Raw genomic sequence first — 18,268 nt, forward strand, 5'->3', positions numbered from 1 at the left:
GACACCTCATTAGCGATGGCCCGTTAATAGTTTGACTGCTTATTGCTCTGGCTTATAGTTGGCCCAATCGGCAATCGGCGGACTGCATGTTTGTTATAAGTACAGAGGGTTATTCAGCCAAGTGTGTTCACTTTCGAAAAAAGTACAATTAACTGAATGGAGACGGTGAGGAAAGGGTAACGATGCGTTGTACATCGGAGAGTGACCTTTAGCCGTTAACAATGGCCGGATGTCGGTCGATCCGAAAATGCGGATAAGAATGCCAGTCGGCTGTTGTACAGCTGACTGGACTCCGGGCGATGTGCGCAACATTTTTCAAATTCGCTGTTATATAGGCTGCATGTGTGTAACTTTTCGGAACCTTTCGGTTACGAATTACTGCTCAGCTTGACTGCTGCACTGTTCAATTTTTCTCGTTCCCGACAAAACAAACTATTTGACTGTAAAATGACCTAAGTTAGCGAACGGTCACCTTTGATCTTATATACAGATACAGTGTAACAGTAATATGACTTGAACTTCACTTTTTGAGGAAATGTGGCACAAGCAGTGGTAGAAGATTAATTTTTTGTCGACACAATTTACTTTGTATACTAACAGGTTCTAATTCCTGTATCATGAGGATTTATTGACTTTTACGTTTTAAAGACAGTGCGTACAATCGATCTCATGTATTTTGACCATAAGTACAGATACATACAACTGAGCAGCGAGCTTATGCTGCGAAGATTGAATTAATTTTTATGTTTACGTTAATCCCTTAAGTTTACGTTACGTTAATGTTAATGCCTTAAGGGTGAATACCGTTTGTGCGCGCAGCATCCGGTTCGGGAGTTATGGTTGTTAGAAAATTCCAAAACGTTTAAATGCATTCCAGTGTACCAAAAGTCTCATTATGGACCGATCTCCTTCAAATTCTGCACGTAAATGCACATACCCACGAAGAACGTTTTTACACCGATTCACTGTTCTAGCATGTTATTCAAATTTAAAATGAAATTCATTTTAAAATTCGAAAAAAGTCATGGAAGACTGGATCGGTGTAAAAACGTTCTTCATGGTATGTGCATTTACGTGCAAAATGTGAGGAGATCGGTCCATAATGAGACTTTTGGTACACTGAATGCATTTAAATTTTTTAGAATTTTGTGACCCTTACAACTTCGCAACCGGATGTTGCGCGCGAAAACGGATTTCACGCTGACGTAAACAAATCATTTGGCTACGGAATGTTTTAAAACAAGAGAAAAAAGGGATTGGGAGTGCGCGAAAATGAAAGAATTCGTGCATGTACACGAATTTGGTACTATCTACCGGGCCACTTGCCTTAATGCCTTACGTCAATGCCCGCTATAGCTATACCGATCGGTTGCCGAAACGCGTGCAGAAGACCACCATACACGCTGCCATAATGGGTGGTTAAATTGCGTCACAGACCGCAAGTAAAAGACAATTCGCAGTCTCGCACTGCCAGTGCCATACATGCAATGATGCAAACAAATTATTATACAGATTTTGCCATCAGCTGTTCTAAGTTTCCCGTCCCAGGGAGCTGAACAGGTAATCTTGATTCCTGCGGGATATTAATTCTGATGTTTAATTGTTTACTGAACTTTATAGTTAAGCGTCAACACATTCGCCGTGTCGGATCTGAATTTTGTTTTGGGCGCAGCAAACGGTTCGATAATCGTTGGTTCCGTACTATTACTCATCCGCGTTGTGTTTTTTTCTGTCTGATCATTTTATTCCCGTTAAATCGTCGATGATGGGTGGCTGGTTTCTCGTGGCTGCTCCTGCTGCTGTGGCGATGGTAGTTGTGGCCTTTCTCCCGGGAGGTCTTTCCTGTGCGACTCAAAAAACAGGGATCAGCGTTGAACGACGTAAATCAGCGTAGTTCTGGCGCGGGGAAAAGCACGTGAAAATTCTTCGTTGGTATTCTTTGTAATACTACGGACCTTTGTAACGATACGCGTGATGTTTAGCTGAATGCGTTAATGCCGGGAGATACAAAATAGTGAAATTCACTTTCGAAATGCCCTTTGCACTTATGGAGAAACGTGTTTCTATGATGCAAACAAATAGTAAATAGACAAAAAACAAACAATAAAAAACACAATGAAACAATCATCCGCAACAGATACACCCCAATCACAACAAGAAAAATTCCTCTATACTGTCTTGCTCAGGAATCGTGCCCATTACGCATATCGCATTCCCACGCTGTATCTGTATAGACAAGCGCTGCCGAAAAAACTCTTTGGCGCGTTTTTGGCCAGTGGCAGAAATTAGGCAGCTTCCAACCTTGTCCACAAATTTCTTAGTGCCACCGCTCCACGGTCCGTGAATCTCGAACGCCGCCGCAACGAAATCGTAACGTGGCATCAGCCAGCTGTGCTTCGATAACTTTCCCCTTTCAGCTAACTCCGCAGCGGCTCCAGCGTTCACGGAGGTGCGATCAATGTAAGAGGCTGCGAGTGTGTCAACGCAGGTAACATCTACAGCCAGTGGTTTACCTCGTGCCCAAGGTACAAGAGTGATGACGTCCGGCCTTTCTGTCTGAAGATTTTTCTTCGGAGGCTGTCGTGGCAGCTTGTCCCGCAGTTATCGGGTCCCCACAGTTTCCCACTTTGTAAGTACCCTTATTCTTCCCTGCGATTTTTCCCTTCTGCCGCCGATCTCTCTTAAGCAGATTTCAAATGACCTGGACGTGCCCCGATTGCCAGTTCTCTTGTAAAGTACCCGGGAGGCACCCTGGCAGCGCAAAATGTATACAGCGTCAAGCAGAGGGATATGGCAGGATTCCCACAGGGGACCCACCAGACCAAGACCAAAGAGAAAACCATACGACGCCCAACAGTACGCAGCCGCTGCCGCAGTTTATTCGTGCCAATTGCAGGATCATCCGCCGTATCCCAAAGGCAGCCCGGTCGTCCGTCGCTATATTGCTGACTAAGCTGTTGCGGAGCGTAGTGAGAGATAACGACGCCACCTCCTGGTTAAAGCTGCTTTCAGCCCCGTCCGCCATCTTGTCACTCCCAGGCGACAGCAGAAAGGCCCGTAAATTATCATTGACGACACACATACGGAACCGGATAGCACAGTTCGAGAACGGCGACCTGTGCGTTGTGGAACCTTCTGTTTCTCGTAAGCCTAGGCAGGCCACTACGGACGACGACATTTCCCGGCGCGTTGGCGTCCAAATCGACGATTTCAATATTAGTGGCGCAGTGCGTACCCTCCTGTCATCGGACACGGTAGCTACCATCACTCCGGATGTTATCGAATCCATGAGACAGAAGCACCCCACAGCCCGAATTCCAGAACTCCCCTCTGAACCCCTGGCAGCCACATGCACCCCACTGACGCCTTCGGAAGTAGCCGCCGTCCTAGAAGCGATGCCGAGAGGAAGCGCCGGAGGCCTAGATTTTCTTCGCCCTCAACATCTGCTGGACATGATCGGTAGCAGAATGGATGACACTGCGTCAGAGCTCTGCGAGGCCCTCACCGACGTCTTGAACCTGATGTTGTCGGGTAACATTCCGCAGGATATTGTCCCCATGTTATGCGGAGCCCGGCTGATCGCCTTACGGAAGAAAGATGGCGGATTGCGTCCAATAGCCGTTGGTAACACATACCGTCGCATCGCCGCCAAAGCCGTAGAGTTCCGTATGCGGCCGATCGCAGCGCAGCATCTTGAACCACATCAGCTAGGCGCGGGCGTCAAAAAAGGCGCCGAGGGAATTATACACGCCGCCAGAGATTTTCTCCTGTGCTACAGCAATGACGTAAAAGCGCTCTTAAAAATCGACTTTACTAACGCTTTTAACTGCGTTTCGAGAGAACACTTGCTGAAGATTGTAGCTGAATTCTTCCCTGACTACTATCCTTTCATTCGAATGTGCTACGCTACTCATTCCTGGCTCATACTCGGGGAAACACGGATTTTGTCCCAGTCGGGGGTGCAGCAGGGAGATCCTCTCGCACCAGTACTGTTCTGCCTGGTGCTCCAACTCATCGTAAAAATGCTTGATACCATGTTGAACGCTTGGTATATGGACGATGGGACTTTGGGAGGCGACGTGTCTAGTGTCCTCCGTAATTTCCAGCTGCTAATTTTGGAAGCGCAAAAGATTGGTCTCACAGTCAACATTTCTAAGTGCGAATTGTTTCTCTGTGGTGGAACGGAAGCCAAAAGAACGGCGGCTGCTCAACTTTTTCTTACCGTTTTCCCTTCCCTGACAGTTGTTTCTCCAGACCAGCTTAACCTACTGGGATCCCCGCTGTTGCCATCAGCAGTTGTGCCAATGATAGGGAAAAAGATTGAGGAACTGGAGGTTATGTGCACACGACTACTACTCATACCCAATCATCAGGCGTTATTCCTGCTCAAGAACTGTTTGGGCGTGCCAAAAGTCGTGCATATTCTGCGCACCTCACTTGCATGGATGTTCCCAGAAGAGCTGTACAGGTTGGACCAGCTGTTCCGCGACGCACTGGAACGCATCACCAATGTACAGATGGATTATTCGACGTGGCTTCAAGCATCCCTACCCGTGCGCCTAGGTGGTTTGGGTATCAGACGTTCCGAAGAGCTAGCTTCCTCAGCCTACTTGGCTTCGGCTTCTTCGTTGCGCCCACTGATCTCGAAACTGTGCCCAGTGCTAGCGGCTACGGATGTGACTTGCGCTATTTACGCCTGGAAACTGCAAACAGGGACGGATGAACTTCCGGCAGAAAGCCTTCGTCACGTGCAGAAAGCATGGGATACGCCCGCAACACTCGCTGCCTACTCCGAATTAACCAAAATGCGTGGATCACAGGACCAGATCGCCCATCTCAAAGCTGTATCGGTACCTGAATCCGGTGTTTGGATTCACGCACTTCCCGCTGCCTGTCTCGGAAACCTACTGGATGACACGGCTTTCAGAATAAGTGTCGCTTTACGGTTAGGAGCGCCTATAGTAACTCCTCACGCATGTGTGTGCGGCATGCAAGTCGATGAGTTGGGCCGGCATGGACTTCGCTGCAAGCGCTCAGCAGGAAGACTGCCAAGGCACGACGGTATTAGCGGTGAGATCGCCCGGGGCCTTAAGACAGCGGGCTTTCCAGCCAGAATGGAGCCCAAGGGCCTGTCGGTTAAAGATAACAAAAGGCCGGACGTCATCACTCTTGACCTTGGGCACGAGGTAAACCACTGGCTGTAGATGTTACCTGCGTTGACACACTCGCAGCCTCTTACATTGATCGCACCTCCGTGAACGCTGGAGCCGCTGCGGAGTTAGCTGAAAGGGGAAAGTTATCGAAGCACAGCTGGCTGATGCCACGTTACGATTTCGTTGCGGCGGCGTTCGAGATTCACGGACCGTGGAGCGGTGGCACTAAGAAATTTGTGGACAAGGTTGGAAGCTGCCTAATTTCTGCCACTTTGCACTTATTCGTGTATCAATAATTTGATGTGTGCAGCTTGCATTATCAAGAAAGGAAAATCATATTGCGGGCTCACAGCCAAATTGTTGGCGTCCAAAAATTCGGGGCGCATCGCCGTCTCCTAAAATTTTTTCGTCGTCTTCTAGCACGCTTACTCACACCAGAAGTGACCTTATTCATTCAGTCACAAGTTTGAAAACACTAATTTCTGAGCAGAACTCTGAGTCCTTCTCTTTGGTCGGCCATCTAGTTCCCCAAGTGTCTTTCAGAAATACTATTAGTTTTCACCCAAAACGATACCATTTTACCCGTACATATTTGGGTATCTTAAACCAACTTAAATGCCGACGCGGTCGTACAAAATCTCGTTGCTGCCTGTGTATGCATGTGGCTTAAGGATTAAGCAGCTAGCAGTTGCGCCGCTTAATCCCTAAGCAACGCAACAGCTTTACTTTTTATTCCATTTCACTATTTTAGTATACTTCTCTTTGGCAGTCAACGAGATACTGAATGCAGCCAAAGCGCACAACGGCAGCGGCGTCATGCAGCTCCAGGGTTACGGTCGCGGCCCGAGTTCGCGCAGCTTCCCCATCGCGGAATGGCCGCCCAACACGGAGCTCATCCGGGCGCCGGAAGGCGACACTCTGGTCGTTCCCTGCAACAACAGCCGCGCGGCCAGCGAGACACCGGTGTGTTACGTGTAGGCGACGCTTCAAGGGGCAATTATTATTATTATTATTATTATTACATCAAGAGCAGCCAACCCGGGTAACGGGACTGCAACGTCTGGTCGGTGATCTTGAGAATATCGTGCTGTTGCCGACTAGAAAATCGTTATCCTTGTATCAATGGTGTCGGTCGTACTAACAGGTTTCCCACACCGCGATTCCGCCGGCGTACACCTACAACGGACAGCTTGTGTCCCTGGGCGCCACTACCACGGCCGTATTCGATACGTTCAATGAACCGAATTATTGCTGCAACTGCACGAAGGATTCAGCTTCGTTGCGATTTGCTACGCGGGGCAAAATGCTTGATGTGGCCACCGGAGCCTTTTCCATCCTACTGCCGCACTTCTCCTACTCCAACACCGGTCTGTACGAGTGCCTGCACTCCGACGGGACGCAGCTGGTCGTGACGCAGCGCTACTGGGTCACCGTCACCCTCGCCCGCCACGAGGTCTTCCACCGGCCCATGCAGAACATCACCGTCCGCTACGGTGACCCCGCGGAGATGGTCTGCCCCGTCCGGTTCCATCTGCTCCCCGGATTCCTGAAAACCCGCTTCCTGTGGCGCACGGGGAGTTATCTGCTGATAGCCCGCTCCATCCCGGAGGTGGCCGATAAGGCCGGGCCGTGGTGGGGCTTTGGAGGGCGCTTTGAGTTCGGCCGGGATGACGAGGGTCACTGCAACGCCACCATGAAGTTTAACAGTGTCACGTATAAGGACGCCGGTCTGTACGAGTGCTGGTTCCGCATCAACGGCCGGCTGGATGAGTGGATTATGCAGGAAGCCTATCTGCACGTCATTTAACCGCAAATTAAGCCGGCGCTTAGGCGACTGCGACTGTCTGCGTGCACGTGCAGATGAGCTTTCTTTCATTTACAGCTGTATCTCTGACGGTTGATTTTTACCGTGGAACGGTCCGGCAGTTTCGTTGAGGTTGCATTTGTCTACCACGAAATCAGCAAGGAATTTTGTTAGAGCTTATTTTCTGCACTCTGAAATAGTCACGGATTTTTCCGCTGAATTTGATTCTAAACGGTTTGTGCGATACATTCCGGTGGCTTCTTGTTTTAAATGAATTATTCGGCCGCTGGCCCATCATCCAGTTCCTACCGAAACTGTTTTCCGCCTCAGTATCTGTACACGGTGATTTAAAAAAATCTAGAAAATTAATTGTCAGTGACTGCCACATGTTTACTTAGCTGTTGAATCTTATAACTATGATCTGTATTTGTTGCACATGGGCCAGCCCCAGATTGCGTCAGTTCAGTGAAAGCTTAAGCCAGTACATCCGGTACAGCGACTACAGGCGCCGACAAGATGGATTTAAAGGTGTGACCCGGTATGTTGTGCGAAATTCGGGTACAAAAACTGAAAAACACACATTTTTACTGGTGCGCACTCCCAAACACTAGAGTATTTCTGTGTCGTTTTATTGCATTCCGTTGCCGAATGGCCGGTGTATACGTCGGTGTGAAAACTGTGTGTGGGCGCAACATCCGGTTGGGAAGTTATCGGTGAAATGCGATTCCACAAAATTTCAGCGCAAGACTGTGTACCAAAGGCCAAAGGGCTCATTATGGGCAAAGACCGCAAGTACCGACTCTGTACAGTAGTGGCCGGCGCACGGCCTACACCTTTGGTCGGAATGGAATACGGAATACGGAATGCATTCTCGGAACGGAATACTAATATGCGGAATAAAATTTTCGGAATACGGAACGGAATAATAATTTCAGTCGGAACGGAATATTATGTTTCAAGCGGAACGGAACAATGTTCCTGCGGAATGGAAATGCGTAGTATTTTGTAAAGTGGCGAATTCTAAATTCATTTGTAACCCAGGCGGTAGTTCATAAACTATCAGGTACAGTAGTCGAAATTATGTACTTAATTGCGCTCCGGTGACACTACTTTTCAGTTCGTAAGTATTTCACGTATAAAATCGTTTTTATTTGAAAATTATGACAATCATATCCGCATAAACTAAAGGTGCCGTAGTATCGGGTTAATATGCTGCAAGGTAATTAATTATGGAAAACATTTGCACGGAATATAACCTGCTGTCGTTGCTTAACACAAAAATATTTGTATGGGCAGTTCAAAAATCATATCATGAGCAAATCAAACAACCAAAACCGTTGCAAAACATAAAACAAAAAGTATTGGTGGAAATATATATTGAATAAGCAAAAGACCCAGACGTTTAGTTGGTACATCGATGTCTCATAAGCCGCGTCATCAACAAATATCCATCCCAAGATGTGAGGAGACGTAAATGCAGGAGCAGGATACCACAAACCCAGACTGAACGTCAACAAATTTTTTGACAAAATTCATAAACAACGAAAGAAAATCATTTGGTTCGTTATTGAAAAATGCAGTGCTTTGTCAACAAATCCGGTACTTTCCCTTACGCAATTTTCATGGGTGACAGCTGATTATTTCAGTGTTAAAAGTGTTACCTAATTTAGTAATAGAATGCAGGGCTAGCCCTTAATGAAGGAATTTATTAAAGAAAATTTGTCTGAATGTTCAGTCTGGGCGAAATACAAACTGTTATGTTGCGGTCCATCACATCGTTCCTACAAATGCAGCCGATATAAGTACTTCTTTGGCTCTATGTTATTATTATTATTATGTTATTATTATTATTTGTAAGCTTGTTATAACTTCAAACTATTACCATTAATACGTTTACATTTTATAAGCATTCACGGCTTTATGGAAATGATTACTTCATTTCCGGCAAGATTCGATTAACTTCTGGAGGACTTCTTGGTCGTCCTCGTCCAAATCACAATTTTCGAGAATTGTGTTGGTGAAACGGGAGACATTGCTTAGCACGAAATCCCCGTGCCGCTTTCGGACGCATGCTCGGTTGAAATGGTATGTGGTTGGACGAACTGGTGTGGCCGTCCTCGCCGACCCGGTCATGCCCTTCATGTAGTGCGGTTCATTGCGCACTAGAACCAACTTGGGTACATCATGAGAACATAGCTTCCTGTCACACCCGTAGCACTTCGAATCCGTATAATCTGGCTCACAAGCCTCTACTCGAAAAGGGCCCGATGTTTCTAGCCATGGAGCCACTTTCACCAGCTTCTTTTCTTGCAGCTGCATTGTTGCACGAACTTTCTGCGAAAAGATTTACAAAAATTGAAATGCGCGCCCAAAACAGCTTAACTAGGCAATGTAAAAAAATATTTGTTTTAAGCCACGCCTTCTGGGCAGTTGCCTGTGAAAATACTTTTGTAAATATTCCCAGTACCCATACTGTCCTTAAATAAAAAACCGTTTTCTAAGGGAAGTGCCTGACCGCGTCCCGGTAAGTGCGATGCCGCAAGTACTTACTTGGCGATGCACGTTTCTTACAAAGTAAAGTTAGTGCAGGATATTGATTTAGTCGTATTCGTTTAAATTGTTTAATTAATTGTTTAATCTGTTTTATTGAATTGCGATTTTGCAGCTATTTTGTAGTGATTAAATTATCGGTTTTCTCATTTTGACCACCTTTGTGGTCACAGCTGTGGATTACTGGTTATCATTTAAAGAAAATGGCCCGGTACATAGATCCAAAAATGGAATACATACACTAAAACTTTCGCTTTTGTAAATACATACACTAAAACATAACTTTGTAGTACTTTATGTCTTTCTAAAGCTAAATGATTTGCATACATTGTTCTGGAAACAGTTTGCGCGCGCAACATCCGGTTGCCGAGATATCAAATACTAAAATGGGTGAAAAGTTTAAATGCATTATTGTGCACCAAAGTCTAGTTATTACCCGATCTTCTTGAAACTTGCCTGCAAATGACACACGGCCACTAAGTCGAACGTTCACGTCTATATCGTTTTCCCAAAAGTTTTAATAAATTTTAAAATTTTTGAAATTCACTTTAAAATTGTTAAAAGTGCTTGCCATGCCGGATTTTGCACCATACAATTATTTTTTTTATATGTAAGTACTCGTTACCTTATTAATGTACTCGTACTATTAGCATACAATTATTATACAACATTCTAGTTTTTAATATTTTTTGCACTTACGCTGCGTAAGTGTGTATCTGTACTGTAAGTACATGGTCTTACCGATGAAGTTGGCACTGGCTGAGAGCAGGGCACGAGCAACGGTTCGTGGGTTTCCGGTCCAGTTGTTCGAATCTTTTTCCGTTCATCTTTCCCTTCGCGAAATGTGCCACCAGCCGTTCTTTTCTTATCACCCCAGCGCTTAACAGTAGGACCTTTGCATCCGCCTCTTTTCTCCGTTGCACGCACAGCCGCTAGAAAGCCGATTTCGCGGTTATTAAATTCGTTCAAGTGAACAGTTAACTGTCCGGCACTGTGCGAAGCCACTAAGGCATGACTGCAGATTTCAATCCGCTTGAACTCGCTGCACCCACAACTGGCAGTTTTGCTCGTTGCATTCCAGGACACACCTTGGGTTGAACGGCTTTTTTTGTCGTGAATGACGATGCTAACATTTTCAGTACTTCCCGGTTCCGTTTCATCCCGGACAATGGTTTGCGTTCGCAACATAATTACAGCCGAATTCCAGACGCTACGGAGACTTGCAGATAGCAGGGAATCAGCAAAAGTAATAGGGAATTCCAACTGTCCAGGTTTCTCTTTGGAAATTAAATGCAGGAGTGGGTCATTTTCCGGAATATAGCCAAACAACAACCTGTATGCGCTGTGCCGCTTTCCTTCGTCGTTCAGCATGTTAGCGTTTGGTTCAGGCAGCGGTGATCCCATTAGCGGCTCAAAATTTCCTCTGCCAATTAGCAGCTCTGCGACATCTTTCAATTCCTCTTCATACAGCTTCTGCAAGGTTAAGACGATATCCTTTAAAATCACAATTTTTTTGTCGCCCGCTGGGAAGCTTCGCTTTCTGATGGAGTTCAACGCTTCGGAAGGGTTGTTTTGTGGTAAAATGTCTTCCATGCCGACGGCCTTTCGCACCGCACGCGTAACACGATCCCTGATGTCCGATTTTTGGTATGTGTTAAACCACTTGTAAAAACCAGGTACTCGGCTTTCCCATGCTGCTTCAAGTTTTTTTAACCGCTCGTCAAACTCTTCGACAGTTTCGCAATCAACCAAGCCGGCATAATATGCGTCTTTGCCAGGGACAGAGGAACCGTAAATATCCGAGATCGTTTCGGCAATACTGCCAGCCTTCTGGGGGCCGGGGTGTAACTTTTCCAGATGCTGCCTGGTGTTATTGCGGAGATGCAGCAGGCATAGAAGAAACGTTGCCGTTGGAATTAAATATCTGCAAAAGCGTAGGCGTTCTTAGGTTTAGAATAATTTAATGGCGAACGCTCTTGCCACTATAGTTCACAAGTAAATCACAACAAAACCTTGTCACTACAGTCCACACCATAATTTGGCTAATGGCACTACAAAAGAGTTACTTGACTTTTTTTGTAAAAGTACACAATGCTGCACAATGATACGAGTACTCAATTGAATACTGTACACAACCACTACAATGTTATTACAATGTAATTTGTTACAATAATAAGTTGAATGAATGCAAGTCCACAACCGAACTGGCTAAACAAATGAGGAGGCACTGTACTATTTTGAAAATAGTAAAAGTCGTTAATGATGTCTATAAAAAACTTTGCTTATTTTGTTGACTGCAGCGATGACCTTAAACATGAAACAAAGAATTCTTTTCGCGAAACCGATAAATTTTCTCGTGGGTTTCCGATCACTGTTTTTTTATTTGCAGATCAATCACAATCAGTTACTAAAAAGTTGATTATGACAGCTACTGCAAAAAGACTTTATAATTGAGACTGTAATTGATAATTATCAAATTTACTCTCTTGCAGTTTTTGGCCATTCTGAGCTTTTTTTCTGGTTGTAAATTATCTAATAGCAGTCTAGAATCAACTTAAAATGACAGCTGAACCACTAACACCATTATTGCCCGCTTAATCAATAAGTACTAAGTAGTATGTCCATCAGTCCATGTACTTTTATGTGCCGCCGTGCTCGTATCTTTACTACCTGAGTACCGGCACAAGCTTTAATAATATCTGTTACTGGCAAATATCTACTTGTATGTGTACCGCCTACGGGTACTGTAATTGCGTATTACAGTACCGGCATCAGTATTACAGTGCCAGCACCGTTGACACTGTTTGCTAATCTCGAAAACTCGGACTACAAAAGGTCATCATGCTTAATTAGTTAACGTACCTCAGAGCCTGGTGCATGGCTTTTTCGTTGTCTGTCAAAACAATTGGCGTCCATGTCCACGGATCACTCTTGGCTGTTCGGCGTCCCCCATTGCTGCAGAAGTGTTGCAAGGCTCCTACCAACAGCTGGAATGCTTGCACATATTCCGCTTGACTCTTGCCCGTCATGATTAAAGTGGGGCCGGAAATTACGGCAGCACACGGATTTCCTGCGGCGTTACCTTGTTTGAAAGCGCTACCAGATCGGTTGTTTCGACGTTTTACGAAAGGATGCTTAAACGACGTCGTTATCAAATGATATTTGCTCGTATCGAAGACACCGTCGATGTATAACGGGCTAAAGGAAGCCGTTTGATCATTTGTAGAGTTTCCAAACAAAACAAATTGACGCAACATTGCAAGCTGCGTCTCTGAATAAACGCATACAACGCAGTTTTTCGCGTCTCCAGCTGTCCCACGAATATTGGCGCAAGTTACGGCTACACCTTGGCGGAACAATAAAGACGAAAACGTGTCCGACTCATTCTCTCGTTTCACCGCTGCTCTTGTCGCTTCAGCTTGCTTTGTTACGGTAGGGCGTGACAACACGTTGCAGCTTTGTTCTTCGGCAACCTTCTGGGCTAAATGCAATGTTTCTTTTGAGCTTAACTTTGGATTCACTGCCGTAACTTTCTTAAGAATGCTGTGGCCGAGGCGAGTACATCCCTGTCTACGCTTTCCTCCTGCATTTGCGCGGGCTGCCATAGTAAAGTTAACTGGTGTACTTCCTGTTGCCCATCTGTAATCTACTTTGAATCGCTCTCGTTCCCCGGTTGGTGCCTTTAGATACACGTAGTCGCCAAATCTATCAAGGAAAAGATCTATATTACAACCCAAGACAGAACCAATTAAGAAAATATTTAAAAAATAACTTGTTGGAATTTCCTTACAGCCATTACTGCCGAACCGTGCAAGTGAAAGATTTCATGTACGTGATTTTGATAGTAACTTACTTGCGTCTCTTGTAACTCCCATCCCAGTGAGTGTCGTCGTCGTCCGATGCATCAACAACATCGAAGACGTCTTCGTCTTGGTTAGTGCGCGCCGATGTCGTTGAAGCCTCCAGTACTTCCGGTTCTTCTTCAAGAATGGTGCTTTCACTTTCATCACGACCCGAGTGGTAGCTGCCAGGGTTGCTGATGCCGCTCACATCCCTACAATTATTGATTATTTGGTATTACTAGGAATTCCGTATCAGTTGTAAATTTGAAATAATACTTTCAATTTGTCAAATTGTTATCAAATTTGAACTGTCGTGACCGCTAACGCCGCTTGTATCCTTAGGAACAAAAACACACTCATAAAAACAAATCCTGATATCACTTTCAATAACACTTCCAGGCCGGCGGTACACTGACTACAGTGCCGCCGGCCACCTCCGACAACAGTAAGCACTTCCAGGCGCCCATGCTCCAGAGTGTAACGCATAACAAAACATTACACCAACTGACGCAGCCTGATATCAACGTAAAATTCTTAAGCGCTGAGAACGGATGCCAAATTTATAAATGTTGTTTTTTTACAATAACAACACAATCCCCAAACAGAAATTTCTGCTATAACAATTTACCAATTGAGTAATATCGATACTGCTGCACTCACATCTACTGATTGTGACGGTAGGTATCATACTTTAATATGTACCATAAGAGATTACAACATTTTGCTTACATTACGTTGGCATCTTCGCGGCAGAGGTCGTTACCGGACATGGTACTGGAATTACGCAGGTATAACAGTAATCCGAAATTTCCAATAACAAAAAACACGGTAATTTCAGCTATTTACAACACTCCACTGTAGTCCGCATTAGAAGAAAGAATAAAACCGTTTAAAAACTGCAAATCAGTTATATTTGATTGGCGCACACGCCGCAGAAACGCACTTCACAGTATTCGAAACGTGATACGTAAGATGTCCAGACTGCAGACTGTTTTGATCATCTGGCCAATTTCGTACATTCCTTGCGCTGCTTCTAGCTTTTCGTAATCAGCTGTTAATTTGTTCTTATTGGCGTTATGAATGCGCAAGTGTTGCATCAGTCAGGAGAAGCCGAGGCGGTATATGCTTCCCATTGTTTTAAAACAAAAGATGTTTTGCGTTTAGTGTACACTGGTCAGACTGGTAACCGGCGGCCAAAGGGAGACAGAGGAAACGTAGTCTACCTGAATTCTGCTCAGTTAGACTACGAAGGATACTTCTGGCATAAGTAAGCGATTTAGACTGATATCAGACGGCCAAAAGGAAAGAGAGGGAACAAGTCTCTCCCAGCGGCATTTGATGCCGGCTGGTTGTATTTTGAAATGCCGGTTTGTATAGACCTCGTGCGCAAGCGCAAAATTAAAGCATCCGTTAGAAAAATTAAAATTATTAGAAAATAATGTTTTATTCCGTTCCGATAAAAAGTGATTCCATTCCGCTTTATCGATAGATTCCGTTCCGATTAAAATTATTATTCCGTTCCGTATTCCGAAAATTTCATTCCGCATATTAGTATTCCGTTCCGAGAATTCATTCCGCATTCCGTATTCCATTCCGACCAAAGGTGTAGGCCCTGGCGGGGCCTGGATCCAGAGCGCTGCGACTGTTAAAGTTGGCGTCTGTGCTTGACTTCTTATATTGGTCGATCACTAGCAGTATGTACAAGTACTATGTACTTTGTAATCTGTATAAGTGCACAGCAGAATCATCATGCAGGTGCACACCGCACACATCAGCGCTTCACGTACTGCCTTAAAAGTGCGATACTTCTATAGATACCTACCCTACTGTATATAGAAATAGTTATAGTGCTTAATTGGTAAATGGTGTAGTTTCTGATTATGCCCTGTAAGTCGGCCGTTCAGAATCTCGTACAGATATCTGCATTATTGCAGCGGAGGTATAATAATGCACTGATGACTTGTTGGCGTTCTTTTTCCATTTATTGGTACTTCTATGCCACATGCCACACGATATAGAGGATCATTGTGATGGCAGCCTATCCGCTGGATCCGTCGCGTGACCTCAGTGAACTGCACTCTTCCGGATACCTCTCCGATCCGGATCCGCGGGGACTGGTCAGTGTGGACGAAAAGTATGCTCGTGCTAAGAGAAAAGGTTGACGCGAAAGCGGATGCCTCGCAACCGGAAGTGGCGACGACGCTGTTCGGTGGTGGAGCGGATGGATTCGTGCTGCGGCCGCTGCTGGTCTTCTCTGATGCTCAGCACTGACCGGCTCAGATCGCGGGAACGGCCGACCGTTGCTCCACTGCCTCCACCGAGTCCGGAGTGATGGACCCGGAAACGTTTGCTGATTATGTCTGTACTGCGAAAAGGGGGAGAATGATACATTAAACGGTGGAATTCCACTCCGGAAGTTTATCGCAGCGCTTGTTGACATTTGTGTTGGAAAAAGTACTGTTTTGTGTTTATAACAGTACGTACGCGTACGCGTACTGCACTCATAAAAGAGCATTCGAACTGGTTTCGGGAATTGCAATCGGCAGCTGTTGAAATTATACAGTTTTGTACTTAAATGATATGAGAGTACATATTACAAACACAAATTAATAGCGCAACTAAAGAAAACTTGGTAGTTTAAGCGCTAAGCGTTATATGCAGAAAGTAATATGCGCATATACCGGTATGTATGTATATTGTATCGTACAAGAATATAACAAGATAGTAAAAGATGCATCTTATCGTTACCGTAATTTGCTCCTCAAACGGTCTTGGCTCATAAATTGTTACCGCAGTCACATGATGATCACTTCGCAGTACTCGTGCTTAACTTGTATGAATATATTATATATATATATAGAATATAGAAAGTTCCTGGTTGTATCCATTTAACATTGTACTGTACTTGGGACAGGTGCCGTTTTGAAGTCATTACGGAGTGTATTTTATCAATTTGCAGCAGTGGCGTAACGAGCCTAATAATTTGGGGGCCACGGCCCACCCCAAACGAAAAGTTACAGCATAGAGTCTATGGGAACGGCCTACCCCAAAGCCAGTACTTGTGGCCCACCCCAAACCTATGAGCTCGTTAGCCGCTGATTTGCAGTAACAGTGGCACGTGGTGCAGCTGCACTGCAGCACATGCATTGGTTAAGTAAGTACGTAACTTACCATGGTTAAGTTACTTAAGTTCCGATTTGTGGCACAGTAAGGTTGCGTCTCGTATTCTGTGCACAATCAGCTTGGTGTGGTTGCTGAACCGCACGAGGTGGCTGTGTGCAGTGGCCATGCTTAAGAATACGCTACGTGAAGCCACCTCGCGACGTGCAGTTGCTGTATCGCAGCGAGATTCGCTTCGGATTCGAGCGCTGCCTTACTGCAAACAGCAAACCTGCTGGATTTCCTCTCATTCAACTTTCATTTTATAGTTTTATAGTTTTATGAGGAATTAATGTGTTTCGTTGAGAAGAATAACATAAGAAGTTGAACAGAGAAGGATTAAGTGAAGGCTGTCGATAGTTAATTTGGCAGAATCTGGCTTGGTTTGGTCCGTTTGGATTATACAAGACAGTAGGCCCGATCAATCCTAGCTAATCTTCTCGAGAAAGATATCGCGAAATAAAATGTGAAAGCAGAATGCGTCACCGATGGATGACACACAGCAAAAAATACAAATGCGTTGGACCAGTAATAAGCAGTGGATCACTAGAGAAAACGCAAGCACTGACTGTTAAATGAATTGTGCTGCGTACGCACAAACGAATTGTACAGCAGGGCCGCAGGCGCGTTTTAATCCGCATGCTTGAGGTGTCATTAATTAATGCAATAATAACTTAACTGAAGAATGTATTCCATTTACCGATTTACTTAATGTAACTTAGCTAATTAATACGCGGTATTAATTAATGTAATTAGACTTAATTACAGTAACGCAACCTACACAATATTACAAATGTGCAATTGTGCATTGATAATTGTAATCACTAATATTAATTACTTTAATTACTAATCGTAATTACTAAAATAACAATCACTATAAATAGTCTATTACAAGTAACAAACTTTTAAATCCAAGTGAGGTTAAATTATTAATGCGGATTAAATACTTGACCACATTTTATTAGCAAATTAGCATTAGAATGCTTTAATATTTACTATATGTTACGGGTTCCACTGTGTAAAGCTCAGTTTGCTATGCACAACAACGGAGGTGAATGTGTATGTGAAATAGAAAACGCAGCTTCGAAGCTGCGTTTTGTAATTCATCTGTGGATCACGTAGCGGACCAATGAGCGCAGCCGTTAGCTTTCGGCTTGAGAACGTTGTGGTGACTAACTCGCGTTATCTTTCATGTGCGCGCAACGGAGCGTTGTGCCCCACTTCCGAAAAAACATCTGCCAGATCTTTCTACAAGGTCTGATTACCCTTAGTAAGAGCAGCTGTCGCAGTGGAACTCAATCTGAGATTGCAGTCTGGTTGCGATTAGTACTGACTTGATTCTGGTGGCATTCACTGGCGGACTTGTCAGGCGAGGAAGCAGTGTGTAGCTGCGGTTCGGCGAGTTGACGGGGAATCAGGACGCATGTGTGGATGATGGAGATTTCATCCGATGCGCCGTGGCACGCGAGTCTCTTGACGCTTCCGTGGAGACACTTCCCAGTTGATCTTTGATCGCGCATCCTGCATGTCTGCGCAGCGACCCGCCGTGTAGCCGTGTACAGCAGCAGCGGGCTCCCATAATCCATCCAGCTGGCCCACGCACAGCCAGGCCCGTATGGTAGCACGACGTGGTAAGGACAAAAGTGTAAGAGCGTGGTCAGCACGTTCTTACAGTTTTGCAGTTGCCACGTTCGGTGCCGTTGTGCTGATGTGGAGATCCTGATTCCTGTGCTGGTATGGATCTGATCATATGTCTTTAA

The 18,268-nt window shown here is 45.1% G+C and overlaps 1 protein-coding gene across 6 annotated transcripts; it reads left to right on the top strand.

Moving 5' to 3' along the window:
- Positions 1–1,518: 1,518 nt before the first annotated feature.
- On the top strand, positions 1,519–7,290 carry LOC129601270 (uncharacterized). Of its 6 annotated transcripts, none has more exons than XM_055500043.1 (4): positions 2,208–2,336; positions 5,306–5,593; positions 5,923–6,116; positions 6,298–7,290. In XM_055500043.1, the coding sequence occupies exons 3-4, from the start codon at positions 5,970–5,972 to the stop codon at positions 6,958–6,960; spliced, it is 810 nt and encodes a 269-aa protein (XP_055356018.1). In that variant the 5' UTR covers positions 2,208–2,336; positions 5,306–5,593; positions 5,923–5,969; the 3' UTR covers positions 6,961–7,290. The 6 variants fall into 6 exon arrangements, with proteins under 6 accessions (XP_055356013.1, XP_055356018.1, XP_055356016.1 ...); XM_055500041.1 differs by having other exon boundaries at positions 2,209–2,370; positions 5,399–5,617; XM_055500039.1 differs by having other exon boundaries at positions 2,209–2,336; positions 5,306–5,617.
- Positions 7,291–18,268: the final 10,978 nt, after the last annotated feature.

The sequence above is a fragment of the Paramacrobiotus metropolitanus genome, unplaced genomic scaffold (assembly GCF_019649055.1).
Source record: "Paramacrobiotus metropolitanus isolate TYO unplaced genomic scaffold, Prichtersi_v1.0 Parri_scaffold0000225, whole genome shotgun sequence".
In the NCBI taxonomy this organism is placed as follows: domain Eukaryota; kingdom Metazoa; phylum Tardigrada; class Eutardigrada; order Parachela; family Macrobiotidae; genus Paramacrobiotus; species Paramacrobiotus metropolitanus.